This window comes from Tamandua tetradactyla, chromosome 6 (genome assembly GCF_023851605.1).
Source record: "Tamandua tetradactyla isolate mTamTet1 chromosome 6, mTamTet1.pri, whole genome shotgun sequence".
Classification (NCBI taxonomy): Eukaryota; Metazoa; Chordata; class Mammalia; order Pilosa; family Myrmecophagidae; genus Tamandua; species Tamandua tetradactyla.
Window position 1 is genome coordinate 62,227,292 of NC_135332.1, and position 22,725 is coordinate 62,250,016.

At 43.9% G+C, this 22,725-nt stretch overlaps 2 protein-coding genes across 2 annotated transcripts; both read right to left on the reverse strand.

Moving 5' to 3' along the window:
- Nucleotides 1-3,979: 3,979 nt before the first annotated feature.
- RPL26 (ribosomal protein L26) lies at nt 3,980-10,247 on the reverse strand. Its single transcript, XM_077165941.1, has 4 exons — nt 10,117-10,247; nt 9,145-9,317; nt 7,442-7,582; nt 3,980-4,150 (listed from the first exon to the last, which is right to left on the reverse strand). The coding sequence occupies exons 2-4, from the start codon at nt 9,310-9,312 to the stop codon at nt 4,022-4,024; spliced, it is 438 nt and encodes a 145-aa protein (XP_077022056.1). The 5' UTR covers nt 9,313-9,317; nt 10,117-10,247; the 3' UTR covers nt 3,980-4,021.
- A 9,159-nt stretch (nt 10,248-19,406) lies between these two features.
- RNF222 (ring finger protein 222) lies at nt 19,407-20,069 on the reverse strand. The gene has a single exon (XM_077163126.1). The coding sequence runs from the start codon at nt 20,067-20,069 to the stop codon at nt 19,407-19,409; it is 663 nt and encodes a 220-aa protein (XP_077019241.1).
- Nucleotides 20,070-22,725: the final 2,656 nt, after the last annotated feature.

Consider the following 22,725-nt stretch of genomic DNA (forward strand, 5'->3'; position numbering starts at 1 on the left):
CTGGTGTAATTTTAAATGACAGTTTTTGCCTGACGATTGTACAAAGGATTACTAAATGAAGACTCTGAATCCTTACCCTGTGGGACCATGTTCTCACATCCATCCAGCACTGTGGCCTTGCAGCAGTCTTTCTGAGAGGTTTCCAAATATTTCCAATTTTGGGTCATATCATCAATGTTCCTGCCTCCTGAAATGACGCTGGCTCCTGCCACAGGAACCATTCTGTCTCAGGCCCCAGGGTAAGGAGCAGCTTCAGCAGGACCAGGAAAGAGATGGTGGAGGATACCATAAACGAAGGCATGCTAGTGTAAATGACTCTTGAGTGTGAGTGTGGTGCTGAGCGGGCCTCTGAGGCAACAAAATGAGGCCAGCTTTGAGGGTATTCACCCTGGGAAGTCTGCAGGCCTGATCTGCTTTGACACTATGTGAGTTAGAGCCCAGGTTTTTCCAAAATGAAGCAGAGAGTCCAAGTGAACTTGACCATCTCAAGAGTGGAAGGCACTCTCAGGCACAGTCTTGATGGTTCCAAACAGAGGCAGGAGGGTCTGCTTCCAGAATTGGAAAACTCATGCCTATATACACAGAGGCATGGGGTTCACACTCCACAATGATCAGAGGATTCCTCAGGGAGAGAACATGGTATTCAGGTATCTTAAAGCAGGATTCTTTATTTAGAACAACTCCAAGATACAGGATGGTGATGAGGCCAGGGGAAGAGCTCCTGTGGTGATTGCAACAATTTCTAGAATCTTAAGAAAATAAGATCCCTGGGGTTGGTCTCAGCCAACAGATGCAGAACTGAGGGCAGGGCAGAATCCTGAGGAACAGAGAAAGATGGAAACTTTTGAAGGTTCTGAGCAAGAGTCTTAGTTAAGTTGGACCTGCTTCCAGGTCCTGAAGGTCCCTACCACAAAGGCTTTCAATTCCCTTGCTCAGCATAACTGGGTAACCATGGAATAGATTCCTGATTCTAAGATACAATAACTGTACAACTATTAACTTAAAAGCAACTTTCTTTTGAGAGGAAAAACAGAGAACCTCCGTTAAATGAACATATTGAAACCAATGTATTGAGTATGTCTACATTTAAAAACGTGGGGGAAAAATGCATATCAGAATTGAAGAAATAGTATGTCTGCAAAATGCTCTTTAAACCAGGGTTCAAGATATTTAGTGCAAATTGACATCTTAAAGGCTCTGAGAAGTTCTGCAGCAAAAACATTCAAGCAAACAAAAAAAACCCTTGAAACCACATACCTTCTAGACTCCTCACTGAAGCCTGTGTTTCTCAGAAACTGGGTGGTTGCACTGGTCACTACTTGAGGTCCCTCAGGCAACTGCACAGGAAGAAGCCACATCTCTGGCGTATAAAAGAATAGAACACAGGCTAGACATAATTGATACTCAAGAGATGCAAAATCTGTCTTTAATGCGAGATACAGTCTTTACCATATTATGAAATTCTAAAGCAAGAGTCCAGGATCCACATTTGGCAAATGTACCTATTATGTTTGTTCTACTCAGTGTTTATTTAAAACTTTGGCTGATTTACCAACATTTACTGATGGGGATATTTCACATTTGAAAAATCAGATTTCTCGTTTCTCTTGAAAAGTAGAAAGATTTGGCTACACTGGGAGCATTCCTGCCTGGCCTAATGGCTGGAGTGGAGAGGCAGCAGTTCCCTTTAGATGGAAGCTGCACTCTCCAGGTTTCCCCCAGTTCTTAAGTGGCCTACTTAACTTATTCACCTTATTTGATAGGGGTGGGTGGGAGTATTCAATATCTGTTCTAAAGCAACATGAAAGGAATGTGGTCCTAAATGAATGAGCTTCATGGTGTGATCTGTGCTGTGGGATAACTGATGAATAACCTTGATTAGACAAAACTGAGAAACATCTTCAAAGCCATGTTTACTGTTTCCTCACTTGCCTGTGAGACTTTGCTTGGGCTGTTCCCTGCCTGGAATGTCCTTCCAGCAATTTCCCAAATCACACCCAACTCAAATTAGTCTCCTTCCTTGAGAAACTCCAGTTGATTGCCAACTCTCCCTCCTCTAAACTTCCATAACCCATACTGCCTGCACCACTTGCTCGAGCACTTTGCTTTCAATTTTTACTCTATGGTTAAGGTGTTGTATAAATCTTCACTGCTTAGAAGACAGGGGTTAGGACCTCTACCTAGCTGCTTTTGCTCAGGTCAACGAGTACATAGCTGAGCACAAAAGTTGCTCAAAGTATATTTGTCAAACATGTTGTTTACAGATACATTATTAGTGAGGTAGTACAGAGATTCGGTTAAGAGACCAGTTTTTGCCAGACACAAAAGGATACTGTATGGCTCCACTTTTATGACCATGGTAAAGGTAAAATCAGAGGCTTATAATACAAACAGGGGACTTAGAGATACGTGGAAGCTAGAGATGGGTGAACGGTTAGCTGATGACGATGAACTCAAATGTAAGGCAATAGATATAAGTGAAGTCAGTTCTCTAGTGGGTCTTTAACATTACAATATTGAAGGTGAACAAAATTGAAAGGGGTTGTAAAGACTTATGTGTCCCACTGATTAATACTAGAAAATATAAATTCTTGCAAGAACTACAAAAAAGAAATCTAACTTTTGGAATTCAATTTCTGATTCTACCAAGTACTGTGACTAACATAGGCAAGTTATTTAATTGTTTTAAGGTGGCTTTACTTTCATCATCTGTAAATGGGTTGAAGACTGGTATCCATCACAATGGGTGAACATGAAATGATACTATGTAGATAAAGCACTCAGTTCAGTGTTCATTTCCCCTCACTTTCTACAACACAGAAACTCCCACCCTTTCCTGTAGACCTGGTTCGGCATCACCTCCTTCGCGAGGCCTTCCAACCCAGATTCCGCAGAATCGGCTCCTACCGTGCTCACCACCGCCCCCCCCGCCCCCCCCCCCCCAGAGGCCAGCTCTGTGCAGAATGAGAGGGGCCTGGAGAATGGGGGCAGACAGCACCGATCAGGACACTTTGCAGGCCAGGTGAACCGTCAGGATGCTCCAAGGCCGCAGAGTCGGAGCCCTCCACCCCTCCGCTCCACCCACTGGCCCGCGTCCAGCGGCCCGCCCCGCAACGCCGCCTCACCTTCTGCTGGCATGGGGCAGACAGGCCTGGCCAGAAGCCCCACCCCTCCCAAGGGGCTTCCAGATGCAACTTGGGGGACTCCTCGGTCATTTTTGAATTAGCTCGTTAGTGCTGTTATGATTCCTAGGGCATGTATTTGTCTGTTAAGCAAGTCACAAAGGTCCCCTGCGGCAAAATCGGTCACCTAGTTCCCCATAATTATAGAACCATAAATGTTCCCTGATTACAAGGTAATCTTCACTAGCATTCACTGCACTGCTGGTTTAGACACAATCCAAAGTGAGGTAGACACAGGGGAAAGCAGGTGCTGTCAAAGACTTCACTTTACACCCTTTTAACTTAATCCACTGAAGGAAACTCTCAAACCATGCCTAACAAACATGTGAGATGAACATTTTGTATCTCAAATACAAAATTCATGGTTCAGATGCTTCTGGGAAGCCACAGCTCTAATTATTCTAAGCATGACTTGTCTAATCGGTGACAAGGAGAAATGCACAAAAATACTTGTACAATTTTGTGGTTGACACGTGTTCAGAGACTCTTTCTATGCAATGGCCACAACACAAAACTTTTTTGCAACATGTTTAACTGTTACAAATAAGCCCCACCCCCATCATATTCCCCAAATTGCTACTTGCTGTACAGAACAAAAATCTCCTTGATTTTCAAAGAACTGATGCTCCAATGTTAAAAAACCCAACTCTACAAATATTATTTAAAGTGAAATCAAGACAAGATAGGGCCCCTAGCCTCCTGATAGCAAACATCACCTGAACTTTCTTTTCCAAATCTAAAGACCAATCAATCTGATAATTCGAGACTGTTTCAACGATCACACACAAGACAAAAAGTTTATTTTAGCAGTTTTTAATGGAAGCCATACATAGATCCTTTTATTCCTGCATCTTCTCAATTGTTTCTTCCTTATATTTGCCCTTTTCCTTTCCTACTTGGCGAGATTTGGCTTTACGTTCGAGGATCTTTTTGCGATCTTTGTCCAATTTTAGCCTAGTGATAACCACCTACAGAAAAGAAAAAAACATTTCCGAGTGGTAAGTAACCACCAGTACACAACACATGGACACTGTTTAATCCCATTTCCAAAACTTAAGGTAATGGATGTCAGAAACAACTCTTTAGCCCCCAAATCAAACTTGGCTTAAATGTTTATTTTATTAATATTTTACCAACAGAGGGGAAAGGGCAATGCGTTATCTGTGATTCTTCTCACATCCTGTTCTCTGCATTATAAAATCTGCTGCAAAATGTCAACTATTCCACTCTGCGCATCCAGTTTTACAAGTTAATAAAGTGACCCACAACTATAGTTTTGCTTATAAAGTGACTTTGGAACATAGACTGGCAATGGCATACATAGCTTCCACCTCAGCTTCAACCTGCAAAACCTTTAGTGAAAATTCAAAAGTACAGATACTCCCATTCCTCCCCAATCTTATTATCTCAACGTATCTAATCCTAAAGACATCCAGTCTTGAGGAAGGTTGGGGAGAGGAAAGGGCACTGAACTTGGCAATGTGAATACAGCATGGTGATCAAAATAGTCTGCTGTCACAAACCTTATAGTTAAGTGTGTGGACAGAAAACAAGCAAAAAGTGAAGGTCAGACTGTGAAACAGCAAAAAGGGTAAGGTGGGAAGGTGCAAGAGTGCTAGAGAAGAAGGGTTAATTTATATAGGGTGATTAAGAAAGGTCCTACAGATGAAGTTACATTTGAACAGAGACCTGAAGGAAGTGAAGGGGTAAGCATATCTGGGCTCAAAATGTCCTTAAGTGCAAAAGTCCAGAGGCAGGAGAACTCCTGAAGAGACCAGTATGATGTGCTTCTTCTTTTAAAAGGCAACATGGCAACCATGTTTAGTTAAGGTGAGAGGCATGGCTTGAATCTAGTTGGTAATGGTATGAAGCACACAAAATTCTGGATATAACACAATAGCAGTCAATACTTTTTACTGATTGATGTGTGGAGTCAAAAATGACATTTCTGTCCTGAGCAAAATGGGAGGTTAGAGCTACCATACCCTGTGACACTGGATGACTGGGCAAGGAGGTTTTAAGGATAAAATCAAGACCAACCATGTTGGGTTTGAGAAAACTATTGAATATCCAAGTTGAAATTTAACATAGGCAGCTGGATATTGAGTTTGGAGTTGAGAAGAGGTATGGGTTGGAATCAGCAGCATTCCAACTTACCAGACCAGAAACTACGACTATCCTTGGGATCTTAGTATCTGAGCTTTAGTTTTTCCCATCATTCATGGCTTAATATCTACTTCATAGGGCTCTAAGGATTACAGGAGGTAGCATATTCAAAAAGTGTGGCTTTATGCAGCACTAACTTTTAGAAAAAGTTGATTTGTCTACAAATAACCATGACTTCTTCGGTTTTAGAATGTTCTGAATAGCTGACTCCCATCTTCAGTACCGATTAAACCCCAACTTTGCCTTCTGGGCCTCAAGTTGCCATTTGATTATACTTTCAGTTATTGACATGAATCAGTCAGTACCACAAGAACTCACTGGATTCTGCTGAATACACAGACATGGTGTCCATTCCATTTTCTTAACCAGTCTGTTTCCTAGATTTTAAGGCATGTGAATTGTTAAACAATGTGTCAGTTTATATTAGGTTTTGAGGAAAACATACATTAAGCTTACATATAGAATGACTGTTAAAGACATCTTGATTTCAGAAATACTGCAAGAATTATTAAAATTGAGAGAATGCAGTATTTGCTTTAAGACTTGATTTTCAGAGATTGAAATAGGGTAAGATATTGGGTAACTGGAGCTGAAGGGATACAGATTGTGCAACAGGACTGAATATAAAAACTCCGACATGGACAGCACAATACTACCTAACTGTAATACAATTATGCTAAAACACTGAATGAAGCTGCATGTGAGAATGATACAGGGAGGAGGGCTGGGGGCATAAATGAAACCAGAAAGAAAGACAGATGTTAAAGACTGAGAGGGTATAATCTAGGAACGCCTAGAGTGTATAATAATAGTGACTAAATGTACAAATTTTAAAATGTTTTTGCATGAGGAAGAACAAAGGAATGTCATTACTGCAGGGTGTTGAAAACAGATGGTAATTAATATTTTAGAATCTCACCTTATGTGTGAGACTAAAGCAAAAAATGTTTATTTGGTACAAAATTTATATTTTGACTAGTGCATTTCCTAATATAACTTATGTAGACAGTTTGATTGAACACCTTAAGTACTTGGAATCTCAGGGAGGACATGAGATTTTGTTGGGTTGTCCAGAGTGATGCCCCAGTGAATCCCAGAGTGATTCGATCAGTGAGTGGAAAAGTATTTGCAAAGTCCCCTTCTGGGAATGGTGAGAACGGGGAGAAATTCAACTTACCCAAGTTGAATTCTTGATATTCTCACAAAGCAGTGTGGACAACCAAAGCTATAGGCTGAGCCCCCACTCTTGGGGTTTGTTCGTATGAAACTTAACTCCACAAAGGATAGGACAAGCCTACTTAAAATTTAGGCCTAAGAGTCTCCCCCAAGAAAGCTTCTTTTGTTGCTCAGATGTGGCCTCTCTCTCCAGCCAACACAACAAGCAATCTCACCGCCCCCCCCCACCATCTACATGGGACATGACTCCCAGGAGTGTGGACCTTCCTGGCAACGTGAGACAGAAATCCTAGAATGAGCTGAGACTCAGCATCAAGGGATTGAGAAAACCTTCTTGACCAAAAGGGGGAAGAGTGAAATGAGACAAAGTGGCAATGGCTGAGAGATTCCAAACAGAGTCAAGAGGTTATCCTGGAGGTTATTCTTATGCATTAAGTAGATATCACCTTGTTATTCAAGATGTAATAGAGAGGCTGGAGGGAACTGCCTGAAAAGGTAGAGCTGTGTTCCAGTTGCCATGTTTCTTGAGGATGACTGAATAATGATACAGCTTTCACAATGTGATTGTGAAAGCCTTGTGTCTGATGTTCCTTTTATCTACCTTGTCAACAGACAAGTAGAATATATGGAATAAAAATAAATAATAGGGGGAACAAATGTTAAAATAAATTTAGTATAAAATGCTAATGAAAGCAAGGGATAAGGGGTATGGTATGTATAATGTGATTATATATGTTGATGTTTTAGTTCATTTGTTAATTTTTTTTAATTAATAAAAACCAAAACCCAAACCAAAACCTCGATTTTCAGCACATCTAAGATCAGGGGTACTTCTATGGGATTGCTCCACAAATAAGTAACCATATTTGCTGTAACGTCCCTTTCCCCTTTCAAGCATTCTCAAAAAACCCACGTACCTTGCTGGGGTGAATGCCCACGTGGACAGTGGTGCCATTAGCCTTCTCCCGCTGCACCCGTTCAATGTAGATGACGTATTTCTTCCTGTAAACCTGGACTACTTTGCCAATTTGCTGACCTTTGTAGTGTCCTCGCACAACCTAAGTACAGATTAAAAAAATAATGGAAACAGAGAGAACAGAACAAAATCAACCTTGTAAATCAGGATAACAATGAATCAATAAGCAGATCTATAGGATCTTTCAATTCTGAAAGACTTAATGAGACCTATATAAATAGGTCTTATGACCCACCAGTAGCGGAGGGCTTGCTAAAAAGTCAAAAAATGAGTCAGTCTTAGTTCCTGGGGCAGATAAGTCCTGAAACCCAGAGGTGCCAATCTCTCCAAGAACATCAACCAGTTCCACACCCCTGGCTTATACTGCTGACATCCCCTTTTAAGAAAGTTAGAATGGGCATAACCCAATATACCTAAAGACTGGGAGAAGGAGCTATATCAGAGAAGTTGGGATTTAACAAATGAGTATGATCACTGAATCATTATATTGATATTTCTTTTTAATCTCCACTGTCTTGGGGCAATTAGAAGAAAAACCTAAAAGTGTGGAACTGTAACCCATACCAAACTGAAATTTGTTGCATAACTACTTGTTAATATGTACTATGACATTTATTACTTTTTTGTATATATATTTCACACACATTTAAAAAAACAAAAGAAAGAACCTCTGGTTCAGTATCAAGCTGACCTTGTAAAGAATCTGTTACTCTATCTCAAAGGGAACAACAGGCTACAAGTATTTCATTCACAGCCCATTAAGAAGTCCAACTCACTGCAAGCCAGAGTGGGCAGCAACAAATACTTCTTGTAAACAAATCAATTCTTTCCCAAAGGTCATCTAACACAGTTTCCTACCCAAGAGTCCTAGTAATCTTCAGCTTGCCAGGAAGAAACCCAAAGCACTTTTAAACAGAAGCTTCTTACCAATATTCTGACTTTTCTTGCACCAAGATATCTTGAAAACAGCTAAGCCTGTCCCCCAAATCTATTGGCAGTTTTACTAGGAATACAGCAGAAATCAATGGCTGTTTTCAACCCACACTGTTCCTATATGGGAAGTTAGTTTATTTACTAAATGGTGCAAACTGCATGAAATATTGGTGATATGCAAGCTGCTTTATACAAACTACCAAAATTCTTTAATTGCTACATGAGAGTTACAGCTAAGAAACATTTATAAAAATTTTCAGTTAAACAGATGTGACAAATCTATTTACCAACAAACAATTTTATAAAACTATGGCTCAGTTAGCATGTCTATAACTGGGTTCTAAGCAATTCTGTTTACTGGTCCTCAAATAACATACTGAGCAAAAGATGATCCGAAAGTAATGGTCTGATTCCCAACCATCTTTCTTGTTCTTTCATTTGATTATGGCTGTGTCTGATGCTTGGGATATTTACCACCGAAGAATATTGGTAAAGTTAAAAAAGAAGAGCATATTTTTTTAAGTTCCCGGGTTCAACCCCTCTTGCAACCCTCTCTGTTCTGGTGTTTTAGCTCCATCACTCTTGGAATGTAATCTCCTTTCTAAAAACTTTTCTTGCAGTAAGAATTTGGTTACAAGTTTTCAGATGCATGGAATATTCAAAAAGACAACCTGAACACATCAGAAGCTAGGGGGTGGGACTGATACATACCTGGACTTCATCATCTTTTCGGATAGGCATGGATCGAACATTGTATTTCTGTCTCAGCTCCTTGGAAAGCGGGGAAGACATGATCTTCCTGCGAATGTGCGAAGGTGCATTGAAATGCCTTTTACGGTTCTTGCTCCGGTCAGACGTCACAAAAGGATTGAACTTCATTTTGGCTAAATAAGAAAATTGTGAGAGATTTAAATTCTTAAATTGCAAAAAAATCTCAGTCTCCAAACAAGTAACAGCAATAATTTTAAGCTGAAAGTTTAGACTGCTCACAGGCTTTCATGTTCTTTAATTCTATCAAAAAGTGCTTGACTCGAGTAATCTATTGGAAGCTTGAACTTTTAAAAATTGTTTTACTAAATGTTTTCTATGTTTGCTGATGGGCTTGAGAATTTTCCATTTTGAGCACTTTTTTTCAGTCATTAAGCTTCTTATACTCTCAAAACTTCTAAATATTGCGTGAGAGTTAAGACTTATAAATACCTCTGCTGAATTAGGGCAAAGCAAATCAACAATTTAACTATTCAAATGTAACATCACGTTTTAAATGGATCGATCTTTTAAGGACTTGAGTATGTACATATTTGGAGCCCTCTAAAATGAATGAACCAAACCTCCCTGTCCTGAACCTGGAAAACCCTGCAGTTTTTGGGTCCAAAAAGCCTTCCAACGGCCAGAGTGAGGTCTGGCAGTTTCGTGAACACTTAAAAGGTCAGTGACTTCGAAACTATTCTTCCGGGAATTACACTGCCGAAACTTGAATCCGACTCCAATTCTACTGGCCCCTTCCCCTCCAGCTGCCAACACTGATTTTCCCTTCTCCCCTCCCCAGTCCGGTGGCTTCTGGTTTCCTTCCCTAGCTGCCTTTCGACCGCTGGGAGAGTCTCGGAGTCTCCCGGAGGGAGAGCCACCGTAGCCATCCACGGATGGCGGCGGATTATACACACTTCCCCAGCAAATCCTCACCCGCTGCAGCTCCGGTTATGGCCGCAAAAGAGAAAAAGATCTACAAGCTCCTTCCGGTTCGGTAAGTTTACGAGAGATCTCGCGAGATCAATCTCCCTTGTAGCGCGAGGAGCGCCAAGTTTACACGAGAAAAGGAAACTGGGAACGATCTCGATGACTACTGTCACCTAGTGGCTAGGAGGGAAACTACGAGAGACTACAAAACGCCCGCCTCCAGACCCCTCCAGCAGTTCTGCCCCTGAGGCCTCTGGGAAGAGACGAATGGCGACGGCTACTCAGGGTCTGACTGCCTGGATGAGTGATGAGAAGGAAGGACGACCCCAGAGAACCCCTGTCGTTTCTCTCCTGGTGACTGGCGGCGGGTGTCTCCTTAGCCGGGAAAGGATATTCCTATCTTTGGCCGCCAGGTGGCGCCAGGACTCCAGGACGACTGGTCACGTAGGTTACCTGGACGCCCACCGTCCGCGTCCCCGCACTGGCGTGGGTGTGCCAAGTGTGCCGGACTTTTTCGAGTTCAACCGGGCGTGAGCATGTGAGGAGGCCTCCCTGGGCCGCGCCCGAGATTCGGCTCCGACTGCCGAGCGTCTTCCTGAGGCCTGGGGCCACGGGTCAATACTCCCGACCCCACGGTAGTGCTAACTAGCCTCCCGTGTTTGCTGATGGTGCTGGCCCGGGACCGCAGTGTTTAAGCAGCCGGTCGTGGAGGAAGCCTGTCCCTGCGGAGAGGGATGCCATCCTTTCTGAATTTTACTGCCCGTTCTCATTCCGTTCAGGATCTGATGGGAGGAGGGTGGGGGAGTGTGTTCTCCTGCGAATGGATTCTCAGGCAGGTTGCTGTTCCGGGTGAACTCCCCCAACATGTCCTGCCTCACCCTGGTAGGGGATTGTTTTCTGTTAGATGAATAAATCAGGAGTCATACTGAAAGAAAACATCCATTTCGTAACACTACCCAAGAGGAAGCTCGCTGAGTGCTAGGGGCACTCTTGGATGCACTTTACATGCATTCACTCCTTTAATCCACAGAATAGCCTTGTGATGCTCGTGTTATTGCCCCCACTTTACAGATGGGGAAACTGAGTCACAGAGAAGTGAGAGGATCTTATGCAAGGTGTGGTTGGTGTGGGGCAGATCAGGAGCTGAGTCTAGACCGGCTGGCTCCTCCAGTGCCTTCTGGCATTTCTTTGTGTAGTCACCATTTGTCACAATACATCCAGTCAAAGAATAGGAAGCCACATCTTTGGGGGCCCAGAATAGAGTCAATAAAAGACACGTGTTTCCTGATTTAAAAATAGTTGTGCTATTAAATATGCTGTGAAGGAAATAGCTCCAGGTTTTACTCATAATTCAAAAATTCAGTGAGACTTCCTCTGCTGCCACTCTTTACAACAAATGTTTATGGAGCGTCTTTCATGGGCTTGCCCTGAACTAGACACTAGAGCCAGGAAATGAAATCAGTAAGCGTTTCTGCCAGCAGGAAGTTCATGGTCTAAGGGGAGATAGACAGCAAAGTCAAAGGTCACAGGACACAGGAAAACAGCTTGGTGAGTTGTCTGTACTCAGTACTTCCATGCTTTTAGAGCACAAGAGAGCTCTGGGGTCAGGGAAGTCATCTGGGGTGAGATCACACTTTGAGTGGAGTTTTGAGGAATATAAAAATCAGCTCCAGGAGGTAGTGGGAATAGCTTGGAAGAAGGCATGGAGGTGTGAGGCAGCATGTAGTAGGAGGTCCTGGTGGTTTGCCTGAGAGGCATGTGAAGGGAAGCCTCCAGGGCTCTGTGACTGGTCTGAGTTTGATTTGGAGGCCCAAAGCCAGAGGGAGCCCCTAAATGCTCCTACCTTCCTACCTTGCCTTCCTTGCTAGACTTCATGGTCTGACTCCCTTCTCTTTCCTCTTACTGCACTTACTAATTTTCTTAACCAACTCTACGTGCTTCTAGTCTCCTACTTCATTATCTTTTCTCCCCACAGAGGCCCTCTCTAGTTCCTCAGCACCCCCGTCATTCTCTGCCAAAATCCTGCCCTCATAGCCCTCACCTCCCTCCCACCACCCGACACTGAGTCATCAGAATTAAACCTTCAGCCCACTGTTTGGACAGCATGGCCACTTTAAACACCGTGAAGGGGGTCAGGGTAAAAATTGTACACGCAGATGCAAATTATTGACAGCTTGGCTTTGGAACCTGTTTATCTTAACAAGTGTCTATTTGGTGTCTTCGCTCTACCCAGCCTGTTCCTCTGACCACCTAGTCCCCCTGCCCTCCCTACTTCCTTGCATTCCTCTTAATTGATTTTACACTGGCTCTTTAGGTTTGTTCTTGAAGCTGGTCTTTGTGAAGACCTAAGACACACCAAAGTGACATTTTATCCAAATATTCACACCTAAAGACCCTTGGGCCAAACCATCAAGTTTACTTGTTCATTCATTCTACAAATATGTATCAGGCTCTCACTGTTTATTAAATTCTGTGTCAGGCACTAGAGGTATCACGAGCAGTAAGAAACTACTCTCCCACAAGGAGTGCATTGTCTAGAAGGGGAGAGATCATGGAACTATATCAGAGTGCACAGAGGTCTTGCTTATGTGTGTTCCAGGCTCCTGGCAATCAGCCAGCAATGATATAGGATCTTAGGCTTGTTTGGCAAGCCTTGATGTGAGTGTATATTAGAGTTAAAGGTTATTGTGATAATGGGAGATGGCAGTTGTGTAGGGGAGGGTGGGTGCTCTGGACAAGGGAGGAAGAGAAGAGCAGAATTCTCATTTAACCCTGGCATCATCCATGCATCCATCCTTCTATTCTCTATCAATTGATTGATGAATTGATCTATCACCTGTCTCTGTCATTTGTCCATCCATCCATCCATTTATCCATCCATCCATCATCTGTCCTCCTATATATCTCTCTCTCCCTCTCTGTCTATCATCTAATCATCCACCCATCCTCTTATCTGTCTCTCAACTATATCATCCACCTGTCTGTCCATCCATCATCTGTCCATCATCCAGCCTTCTATATCTATCTATCTATCTATCTATCTATCTATCTATCTATCTATCTATCTATCTATCTATCTATCTATCTATCTAATCTAACCTGTGAATCATCTAATCATCCATCTATCCTCCTATCTCTATCATTTATGTCATCTGTCCATCTGTCCTCCCATCCATCCACCTATCCTCCTATATCTTTCTATGTGTTTATCTATCAATGTATCTGTGCTGGCTTGAAAGTGTTGTGTAGCCCAGGAAAGCCATGTCCTTTAATCCTGATTCAATATTGTAGGGTGGAAACCTTTTGATTAGATTGTTGCCATGGAGACTGACCCACTCAATTGTGGGTGTGGCCTTTTGATTAAATGGAACTGTGACTTCACCCATTGAAGGTGGCTCTTGATTAGTTTACTGGAGTCCTTTAAAAGGGAAGATATTTTGGAGAAAACACAGTTGCTTCAGAGCCGACAGAGATGCAGAAATTTGAAGATGCGTAGAGTGCAGACACTTAGACACGGATGTTTGGAGATGCAAAGCCCAGCCGATGTCACCATGAACTTTCCCATGAAATACTAAGCAAGCCAGAACCCAGAGTTGTGACCTGGAGGAGCTAAGTGAAGGCCCACAGAGGCTTAGAGAGGAAACCACTGGCATCAGAAGCTGGAAGCAGTAGAACCGGAACAAGGATCAGCAGATGCCAGCCACATGCCTTTCTTGAGTCTAGAACATTTGGACATTTTTATGGCCTTAGAACTGTAAATGTGTAACTTAATAAATTCTCTTTTTAAAAGCCGCTCCATTTCTGGTATATTGCATCTAGTCAGTTTTTAACAAACTAAAACACTATCACCCATCCATCCATCCTTCCTCCTATAATCTTTCTATAATCTATCGATCCATCCATCCGTCTGAGAGCATCTTCCTGCAGTGCCCTAATCCCAAAGTGGTCCTGAAAGCAAAACATTTTATTTGAGCAAGAAAAGAACAGGTAGAGAAGGGAAACCAAAACAAGCACATTAAATGATGGGGCCCAAATAAATCCCTAGGATCTTCAGAACACTGAGAATATTAAAACATTTATCCACCTTGCGGTGCTTGCTAAGCGTGAGCTATCATAGTTTTAACCAAACAAAACAGCTTCACTGGGCTGGTGGCTGCCACTCCTGGTCCACAGGGACAAGTGGTCTGGCAGCTCCCTTCTCCCCAGGCCACTGGTGTGTCCACTGAAAAGATTTTTAGCTTCCAATATAATTTTTATTTTTTTAATTTTTTAAAATTTTTTATTTTTCTTTTTATCAGCTGTAATTTCTTTTTCTTTTTTTAAATTTTTATTAATTAAAAAAAATTACAAGAAACAAACATTCCCAACACATACACTCAGCAATTCACAATATCATCACATAGTTGCATATTCATCAACATGATTATTTCCCAGAACATTAGCATCAATTCAGAAAAAGAAATAAAAAGACAACGGAAAACTATAACAAACAGAAAAAAAAAATTTTACAGGCCATACCCCTTACTGATCCCTTTCATTGATCACTAGCATTTCAAACTAAATCTATTTTAACATTTGTTCCCCCTATTATTTATTTTTGTTCCATATGTTCTACTCTTCTGTTGATATAGTAGCTAAAAGGAGCATAAGACATAAGGTTTTCACAATCACACAGTCACATTGTGAAAGCTATATCATTATACAATCATCATCAAGAAACATGGCTACTGGAACACAGCTCTACATTTTCAGGCAGTTCCCTCCAGCCTCTCCATTACATCTTGGATTACAAGGTGATATCTACTTAATGCATAAGAATAACCTCCAGGATAACCTCTAGACTCTGTTCGGAATCTCTCAGCCATTGACGCTTTGTCTCATTTCACTCTTCCCCCAATATAATTTTTAGATTTAATTTTTATTTTTGGAACTGCATCTCATAGCTGCTTTATTTCCTTATTTTCTGCTTTATCGATAGTAGAAAATGCCAAAAAGACTTGTTCCAGTGTTATCTGACTGATAGAATGGTTTTCTAAATTGAATAGCACTTAAACTTTCTCCAAAATATTAAAAACCTTTCCCCAGCTAATTTCTGTGCTGGGAATGTAGTAGTCAATAATCCCTTCATGCTCCTGGTTACCTGGGAAAGTTTTTGTGATGAATTCTTTGAATTCTTCCATTTCATTTTTGTAATTATCAACCTTAAGCTTGGCTGTCAAACTGTGTATGTCACCATACCTTTTTTTGAGGTGCTGAGGGCTGCTTAGGCACTTAAAACTTCCCCTTAGCCATGATGGCCAGCCTGGTACAGGACCTCACATTCCCCCACACTGGGAAGTTCGGACGGTAGCTTTTCCAGCTTTACAGGTCCGTGTAGTTATGTCCCAGAGCAGGCACTGGGCTACTGGGTCCATGCGGGCAGACGGCTCATTCAGGATGACAACTGAGGAATTTCCCATTAGAGCAATAGCAGTACCCAGTTTACGTCTATTTCCTGCACTGTAGGTGAAGATAAACTTGTCAGCATAGGGTCTCAGTTGCATTGAGCTCAGAAAGGCTTCCACATACTTACAAATGTCTGGCTCGGGGACCCCCACAGCATACATGATCATCAATTCCCAGCCTGTCATGTGGCTCAGCGTGGAGTCAGTTTGGGGACAATAGCCAATTCTTGACCTAACCCTCTTGTTTTTCATGAGCATCTTGTAGACATTAAATATAATACTTTGAAAGAAAGAGATTTTCAGTTCCAGAATGCAGTCTCCACAAACAAAAGCGAGAAGAGGAAAAATAAGCCCAGAACAGCCATTGCAACCAAAAACTTTGCAATCCTATGTGCTCCAAAATTATAGATGTGTTTTTCAGTAACTTATTGCAGAGGAAATGAGTCCAAACAAACAATTGAATTTGCTATGGGAATAGGCGGCATCTCTGAAATATGAAGATGATAAAAATCTCTTCTTTTTCTAAGAATTCTTTTTTTTTAGTTATTAGTATCAGTGTATAGAAATACAATTTTGTTTTATTATAAAACACACATAACAGAAAAGTTACCATTTTAAACATTTTAAGGTGTACAGTTCAGTGGCATTTACTACATTTCCAATGTTGTGCAGCCTTCACTACTGTCTAGATGTAGAAATTTTTCATCACCCCAAAAGGAAACCCCATGCCATCCTCCTTCCCCTAGCCACTGCTTTTTGTCTCTATGAATCTGCCTATTCCGGATATTTCATATAAATAGAAGCATATATTATGTGACCTTTTATGTCTGGCTTTCACTTAGTATAATGTTCTCAATATACAATATCCCTCCATATTGTAGCATGTATCAGTACTTCATTCCTTTCTCTGGCTGGATAGTAATATTCCATCATATGGGTATAACTCATTATTTATCCGTTTATCAGATGATGGGCATTTGGGCTGTGTTTTCATTTCCCGGCTGCTAAACAAACACCATTCAATGGATGGGCTTAACAAAAGGAATTTCTTGGCTCATAGTTTCAGAAGTAGATTTAATTTTTGAATAAATAATATGTCTACTTGGTTCAAAGAATTAAAAGTATAAAATGTAAAGTGAAAATTCTCGCATTCCATCATTTTCTCACTCCCTTCCACAAACATTGTTATTACTTTTTGGTGGATCTCCCTTATTTCTTTGTGCATAGATGAGCAAACATGAATGTAAATTCTGATCCCCTCCCCCTGTGTACGCAAACTGTAGTATCCTATACTAGTATTTGCCATTGTGTCTTGGAGAGCTTTCCATATCAGTTCACAGAGTCCTTCCTTGTCCTTTTTTATAACCGCGTGATAGTTCATTCACCTTAAGTTATATAGCCAGTCTCCTATTGACGCTTAGGGTTTCCCCAATCTTTTGTTATTACACCCATGGCTGTAATACATAAAGTGTACACATTTCACTGCCCACATGTGCAAGTATAGCCGTAGGATAAATTTCTAGACCAGGGATTGTGGGGCCAAAGTGGAAATTCTGAAATATATTGCCAAATTCCTCCCCCCACCCCAACTGGGGATTTACCAATGTACATTCCCAACAATGACTTACTTACTCTCCCTTAACCTTGGCAGCAGAGCGGGTTATCAAACTTTTGGGATTTGACAGCCTAATAAGTGAAAAATGGCATGCAAGCAGAATATCAGTTTGCATTTCTTTTCTGAGCGTGGTGGAGCAAATGTTTAATTTGCATTTTATTTTTTCAAATCATCCTTTCCATCTAAAATAAGCTCTCTTAACATTCCAAGCTCATAGCTTCCCACATACATTGCAAAGCCTCTGGAATCTTTGAGAAAATATACATTTTATTTAAAAAATAACTTTTGGCATTCTTTGAAAATAAAAGAAGTGCCATCTATAAGTCACAGCTGAAACATATAAAAACACTACAGGTAGTTTGAAACAAGCTTATGACAAACATAACAGAATCTGAAAAGACTAAAATCAGGCCCCCTAGAAATCCTCAACACGTTTAAAGCAGCTTGACTAAGACTAAAACAGACTCACTAGAGTTTTTGTGAATAACATTATTTTTATTCCTACAATAAATATTTTTTCCATGGAATGACCTTATTATCCCCATACCCCCCAAATAGCACCTGTGCTCTTCCTAAGTTTGAAAAAGAGCACAAAGAAGCCCATAAGTGTTTTAAGTCATCTGGCACTATTTCCCCTGTAAGGGGATCACATTGCCCGGTGATCCCAGATGACCCCATTACAGGCACTTGGGACCTAGCTAGGAGACAGAATGCTAACTCTTTCCCCAGAAAAAAAACTTTTGTGGCAGGAGTTTGGGGTTGTGGCTGGAACAGCTATTGGTGGACCTGGAGAGCAGAAACACACTTTGAGAAAACAGCTGGAGATTTTTGTCGGGTTTTAATCTTAAGGGGTTGGCTTCTAGACCACAATAAACAGCAAGTAGCTGGTTCCTGAATGACTCGCTCCTCAGGCAAGCCTCAATCTGAGACTTTTCTCATGGCCCTCTTCAGGGACCCCCAACACATTCCAGGGTTGGGGTTTCCAGGGAACGAGGCCTTGGTGAGCTGCTGATAATAGCACCTGAACTTCAGCCTTAGCCCAGATTAGTAGTGGCCTTGACAAACTACTGTTTTCTTCTCCACCCTTCCTCACCTAGTCCAACCTGGGAATCCGCCTGGGAAACTGGCCTGGCTTGTGTGGCTTCTAATGAGTGGTTGGGTCATGAGGAGGAGGACGTGGCCTGGGAGAGAGGCGGGGGACACCAGGGGTTCATTTGCCCACATAGTTCTCAGCTGACTCAAGTCTCAGCTGTCAGAAGCTGTTGGGCATCCCTTCTGCTCTGAACTTTCCAAATCATCCTTGAGAACCTCAAGATTCAACATTTGAACTACTCTTTGGGCTGCTTGGGGAAACTTCCCACTCCAATTCTGGGCCATTTTGCAGGCCTTGGCCTATGGCAATAAGTCCATTTTCTGCTGTGGCCTCAGCTCTCTGGGAAGATGTTACCTTCCCCAGAAATCCTGGGCCCCAGCCACTGAGACATTCTGGCTGGCCATTTGCAACCTGGGAGAAGGACATGGGGGTGGGAAGGAGAGCACATCTGCACAGCTGGGAGGGTTGTAGATTCTGGGAAATACAATATGCTTTTGGCTTCTATGCCACCCCTCTGTTGGTTCTTAGGAGTAAGCTAGAGAACTCTGGGTGGGACTTTTGGCCTGGGGTCCTGCCCTTTGGCCCCCATCTAGCAGGACATAGGCTGGCGGAGCTTAGAAATTCCTGGTCCCAGGGAGGCCCACCCGGCCTCGCGATGGAGGCACCTGGCAGGGAAGGCCTGCATTCAGGGCTGGTGACCCCTCAGGAGGGCAGTAACCACCCACCTTCCCCTCTTGCTCAGATGTACCTGGAGGCCATAGCGGTTGCTCTTGGGGAGGGGCCTCCAACATGCTTTTCACCCTGGCCTGGGAGTGGGGTCCCATGTCGGCCTAGAGCAGCTCAGCTCCAGTCTCGGAGATCACCAACCCCCAACCTCTGTGTCTCACCTAAGCCCCTTACTCAGGGTGAGGAGCAGGAGGTGGAGTGAAGGCCACCACACCTCCCATCCAGCACCTCCACCCTCAGGCCCTCCCCTCTGCCTTCCTACTCCACACAGCTGGGGGCAGGGACGGAGGGCTGGGTCTGCAGCGGGGACCCCTCTGTCCCCTCCAGGCCACGGCCAGCCCGGCGATGGGAGCAGCGCTGCTCCCAGAGCAGCTCGCGGGCCTGGCCTCTCTCCACCAGCCCCTCCGGGGGCCGTCGCTCACGCCTGCTTCCTCACCAGCAGGATCCAGGGCAAGATGGCGGCCACCACGGCCACCACGGCAATAAGGGTGATGAGCAGCAGCGCCCGCGACCGGCAGCAGAACGACCGGGTGGAGCTGGGGGCCGGGGATGCCCCCGAGAGCTCGGCCAGGCTGCGCCGCGGCAGGACGCTGTCCTGCTCCCCCAGCGGCATCCCGTGGCGGCTGATGATGAAGATCTGGGGCTCCCGGGGCAGGCCGGGCAGCAATTCCAAGGGGAGCTGGGTGCTCGGGCTGCCGGACAGTCTGGCCTGGCTCGGTCTCCGGGCTGGCTGGGAGACGGCCAGTGGGTTCGTGTGGCCGAGCGTGTGGCCCTCCGGTGGCGGCGGTGGCACAGCGGGCAGGCCCACGGGCACAGCCAGGGTCTGGGAGCTCTTGTCCAGCATGGAGGGCCAGCGGGAGCTCTTCTTGCTGAGGAAGGTGACGTAGCGGCAGATGGGACACACGATGGTCCTCTGGACCTGCCCGTCCACGCGGGTGGACAGCAGGTACTTGACAAGGCAGTCATGGCAGAACACGTGGCCGCAGCTCAGGGTCCGGCTGGCGCCGTCCAGGTCCCGGAACTTTTCATAGCACACAGGGCACTCGCTGCCCGAGCTGTCCTTGCTTTCTCCTTCTGACATGGCCTCTCTGAGAAGGCAGAGCCCTTAGCTGTGGGGTGGGAAGGGCTGTGAGCATCAGTGCCTTTGTCTCCACCCCCCGCCTCCATCACTCCCACCTACACCTCTGCTTCTGTTGACTTCTTTTTCTTTCCCCTTGTCTTTTGCCTTTTCCTTCTTTTCCTCCTACTCTTTACTCCATCGCTGCTTCTCCTCAGTTTGCCTACCTGCATTAAACCAAGGGAGGAGCCTAAGACCCTCAGGAGGAGCTTAGAGGGGACTGTTTTTGGAAGGGGAGAGAGAACAAGAGGTCCCAGCCACCTTGGAAGGAGTCTAGAAGGAGGTGTGTGGAGTGTGATGAAGGTGAGTGTGATGAAGATGTAGCTTTCCTGGGGCTTCACATCAGCCCTGACATGCACAGGTGGTGAGGTCACCTGCCACCTCACCTCTTCCTGGTTCCGGGCAGGAACGGGAAGCAGATGGCTAAGAAGAAGCACCCCTAGCCTCAGTCCAGTCCCCAGTTTCACCTGCATCTAATGTGGCTCTTTTCCTGAAAAGCTTCTGCTACTCTTTAATCTCCCTCCTCAACTGGTGGTGGGTGAAGGGTCCCAGCCAGCGGGTTTCCCTTCTCTGTGCTATGTGTGGCTGAAAAGCCATGACACTTTAAGATAAAGCTCAGAACTTACACATCCAAATGCCTGCTGGCCCTCCACGTAGCCACGTCAGGGAGCTGCGGGCTCATTCCTCCACCTGCCCTACCCAGTCTTTCTCCAAATTCTTCTTAAAGGGTTGACCTTCTTAATAACCTCAGGGAAGGCAGATTTTCATCCTGTGATGATAAGTCTGATATTTTGGAAATGTCCAAAAGTCACGGGAAGCCAAGTCTGATGAGAAAGTAAATGAGCCATCAAGCAGCATGGTACTGTTTCAGATCCAAGATATAGAGTCACTATAAGTAACAAGGTGAACTTAAACATTATCTGAGGGTGAAGGAGAGGCCCCAAAGATATGCTTTCAGTGATGGCAGAGTTGTTAGGTTATGTACACAGTTTCCTATAACGATGACCTTGAAGGGAAACACCTGTGTGGGCACGTGGCAGGGTTCCAGTGTCCTCACTTAAAAGTCCCTGGTATCACTATTCCGTGGCCTACACTCATCTAGGACAACCTTTTAAAAAGGAACTGTGCTCATCTGTTATTGATATACTCTTCCATCAGTAAAGCAGACAAAAGCTCCCCCTACCCCCCACCCCGCACACATACGGACAAGATAGAGCTGTGTTGCAGCCCTCAGGCCTGAGAAATGATTGGAGGGGAGCAAATCACTTAATGAGGAAGGACAAATTCAAGAGATCACAAATCGCTCCCCTTTCTTGGCTTGGTTCCAAGTCCATTTTGCCAAGTTGAAAATATTCCATTACTGAGAACAAGCAAACGTGAGTAGAGGTGTGGATGGGAGCTGGAGCCCTGGAGGCAGCCCCAGAAACTTCGTCACTGCGGACCCACCTCCTGCCCCTGCTAGGTGGGTCCAATATATGGGGGCAAGTGCTCAGACCCTGGAGCTCAGGTTCCTGCTTTCAAATCCTTCCCTACCTGTTACATCAGAATAATCTTGGGCAAATTCTTTAGCCTTTCTGAGCCTCAGTATCCTACTTGTAAGATGGGTTGGTGATAATAATACCACCTTCCTCTCAGAGTTGTTGGGGGTATTAAGTGAGCTAATGCAAGTGAAGGGTCTGGTATGCAGTAAGTGCTCAATAAATTGTCGGTGGCATTACTAAGGCAGGCCAAGGCCGCCCCTCCTATCCAAAAGGGCTCTTGGAGACCCTTGTCGTGGCTCCAGAGGCAGCCATAACATCTGCCCTCCCGTTTCGACCCCAGCTGCTCCTTATTTTTGGATGACTAAAATCACACACCCCTAACATAGAGGGAAGCTCACATTAAATTAGAATAACTGAACAAGATGACATTGGGTTAGGAAAGGGATGGGCAGTAGATTGAAAATTGAGATGGGTGCCTGCCCAAGTTAAAAAAAAAAAAAATTAAGATGGTGATTCCAGCATTTCTCAGTATTCATTTCATAACACACTTGCAAATGGCTAAATTAAACAGGGGACATTGTCAGGATGAGCATGATTTCCTTAGCCCAGCCAGGTCCTAACATGCTTCCCTACATTCCATAACTCCCCACAGGGGTATGGTGGCAATACCCTCCATCCACCCTTCTGTCCTTCCATCCATCCATCCATCCTTCCATCCTTCTTGCCTCCTGTCTTTCCTTCCTCCTTCCTTCCATTCACCCAATTATTCAAAAATATTTACTGAGCTCCCATGTGTCAGGTACTGAGTTAGGAAACTAGGCTTTGGGGATAAACAGTGACCAAAAGAGTCCTTCATGAAACTTTAGAGCCTAATGGAAATTTGAAAGTTTTCTCTTCTGTAGGAATACTTTTTTTTTTTTTTTTTTAAAAAGGAGGAATGATGATCAATAGCGAGTTGTTTTGGTAACTGAGTAGCTTTCAAGATAAGCAAGAGAATAATAGAGGGTAGATAAGAAAACCCCGGGGGGAAGATACCAGTGGGAGCTCCTTATTTTATAGCTGAGCAGACCCAGGCCCAGTGAAGGGTGACTTGCCTGAGATCACCCCGGAGGTGACAGACAGGGAGAAGGCAGAAAGAA

Bases quoted from the DNA above. Each gene is read 5' to 3' on its own strand.
- RPL26 (XM_077165941.1), bottom strand. From the start codon at position 9,312: ATGAAGTTCAATCCTTTTGTGACGTCTGACCGGAGCAAGAACCGTAAA. The intron at 7,583-9,144 runs GTATGTATCAGT...ATCTGTACTTAG, and splicing joins GAAAAGATGATGAAGTCCAG to GTTGTGCGAGGACACTACAA. The intron at 4,151-7,441 runs GTACGTGGGTTT...TCTTTTCTGTAG, and splicing joins TGGGCATTCACCCCAGCAAG to GTGGTTATCACTAGGCTAAA.
- RNF222 (XM_077163126.1), bottom strand. From the start codon at position 20,069: ATGTCAGAAGGAGAAAGCAAGGACAGCTCGGGCAGCGAGTGCCCTGTG.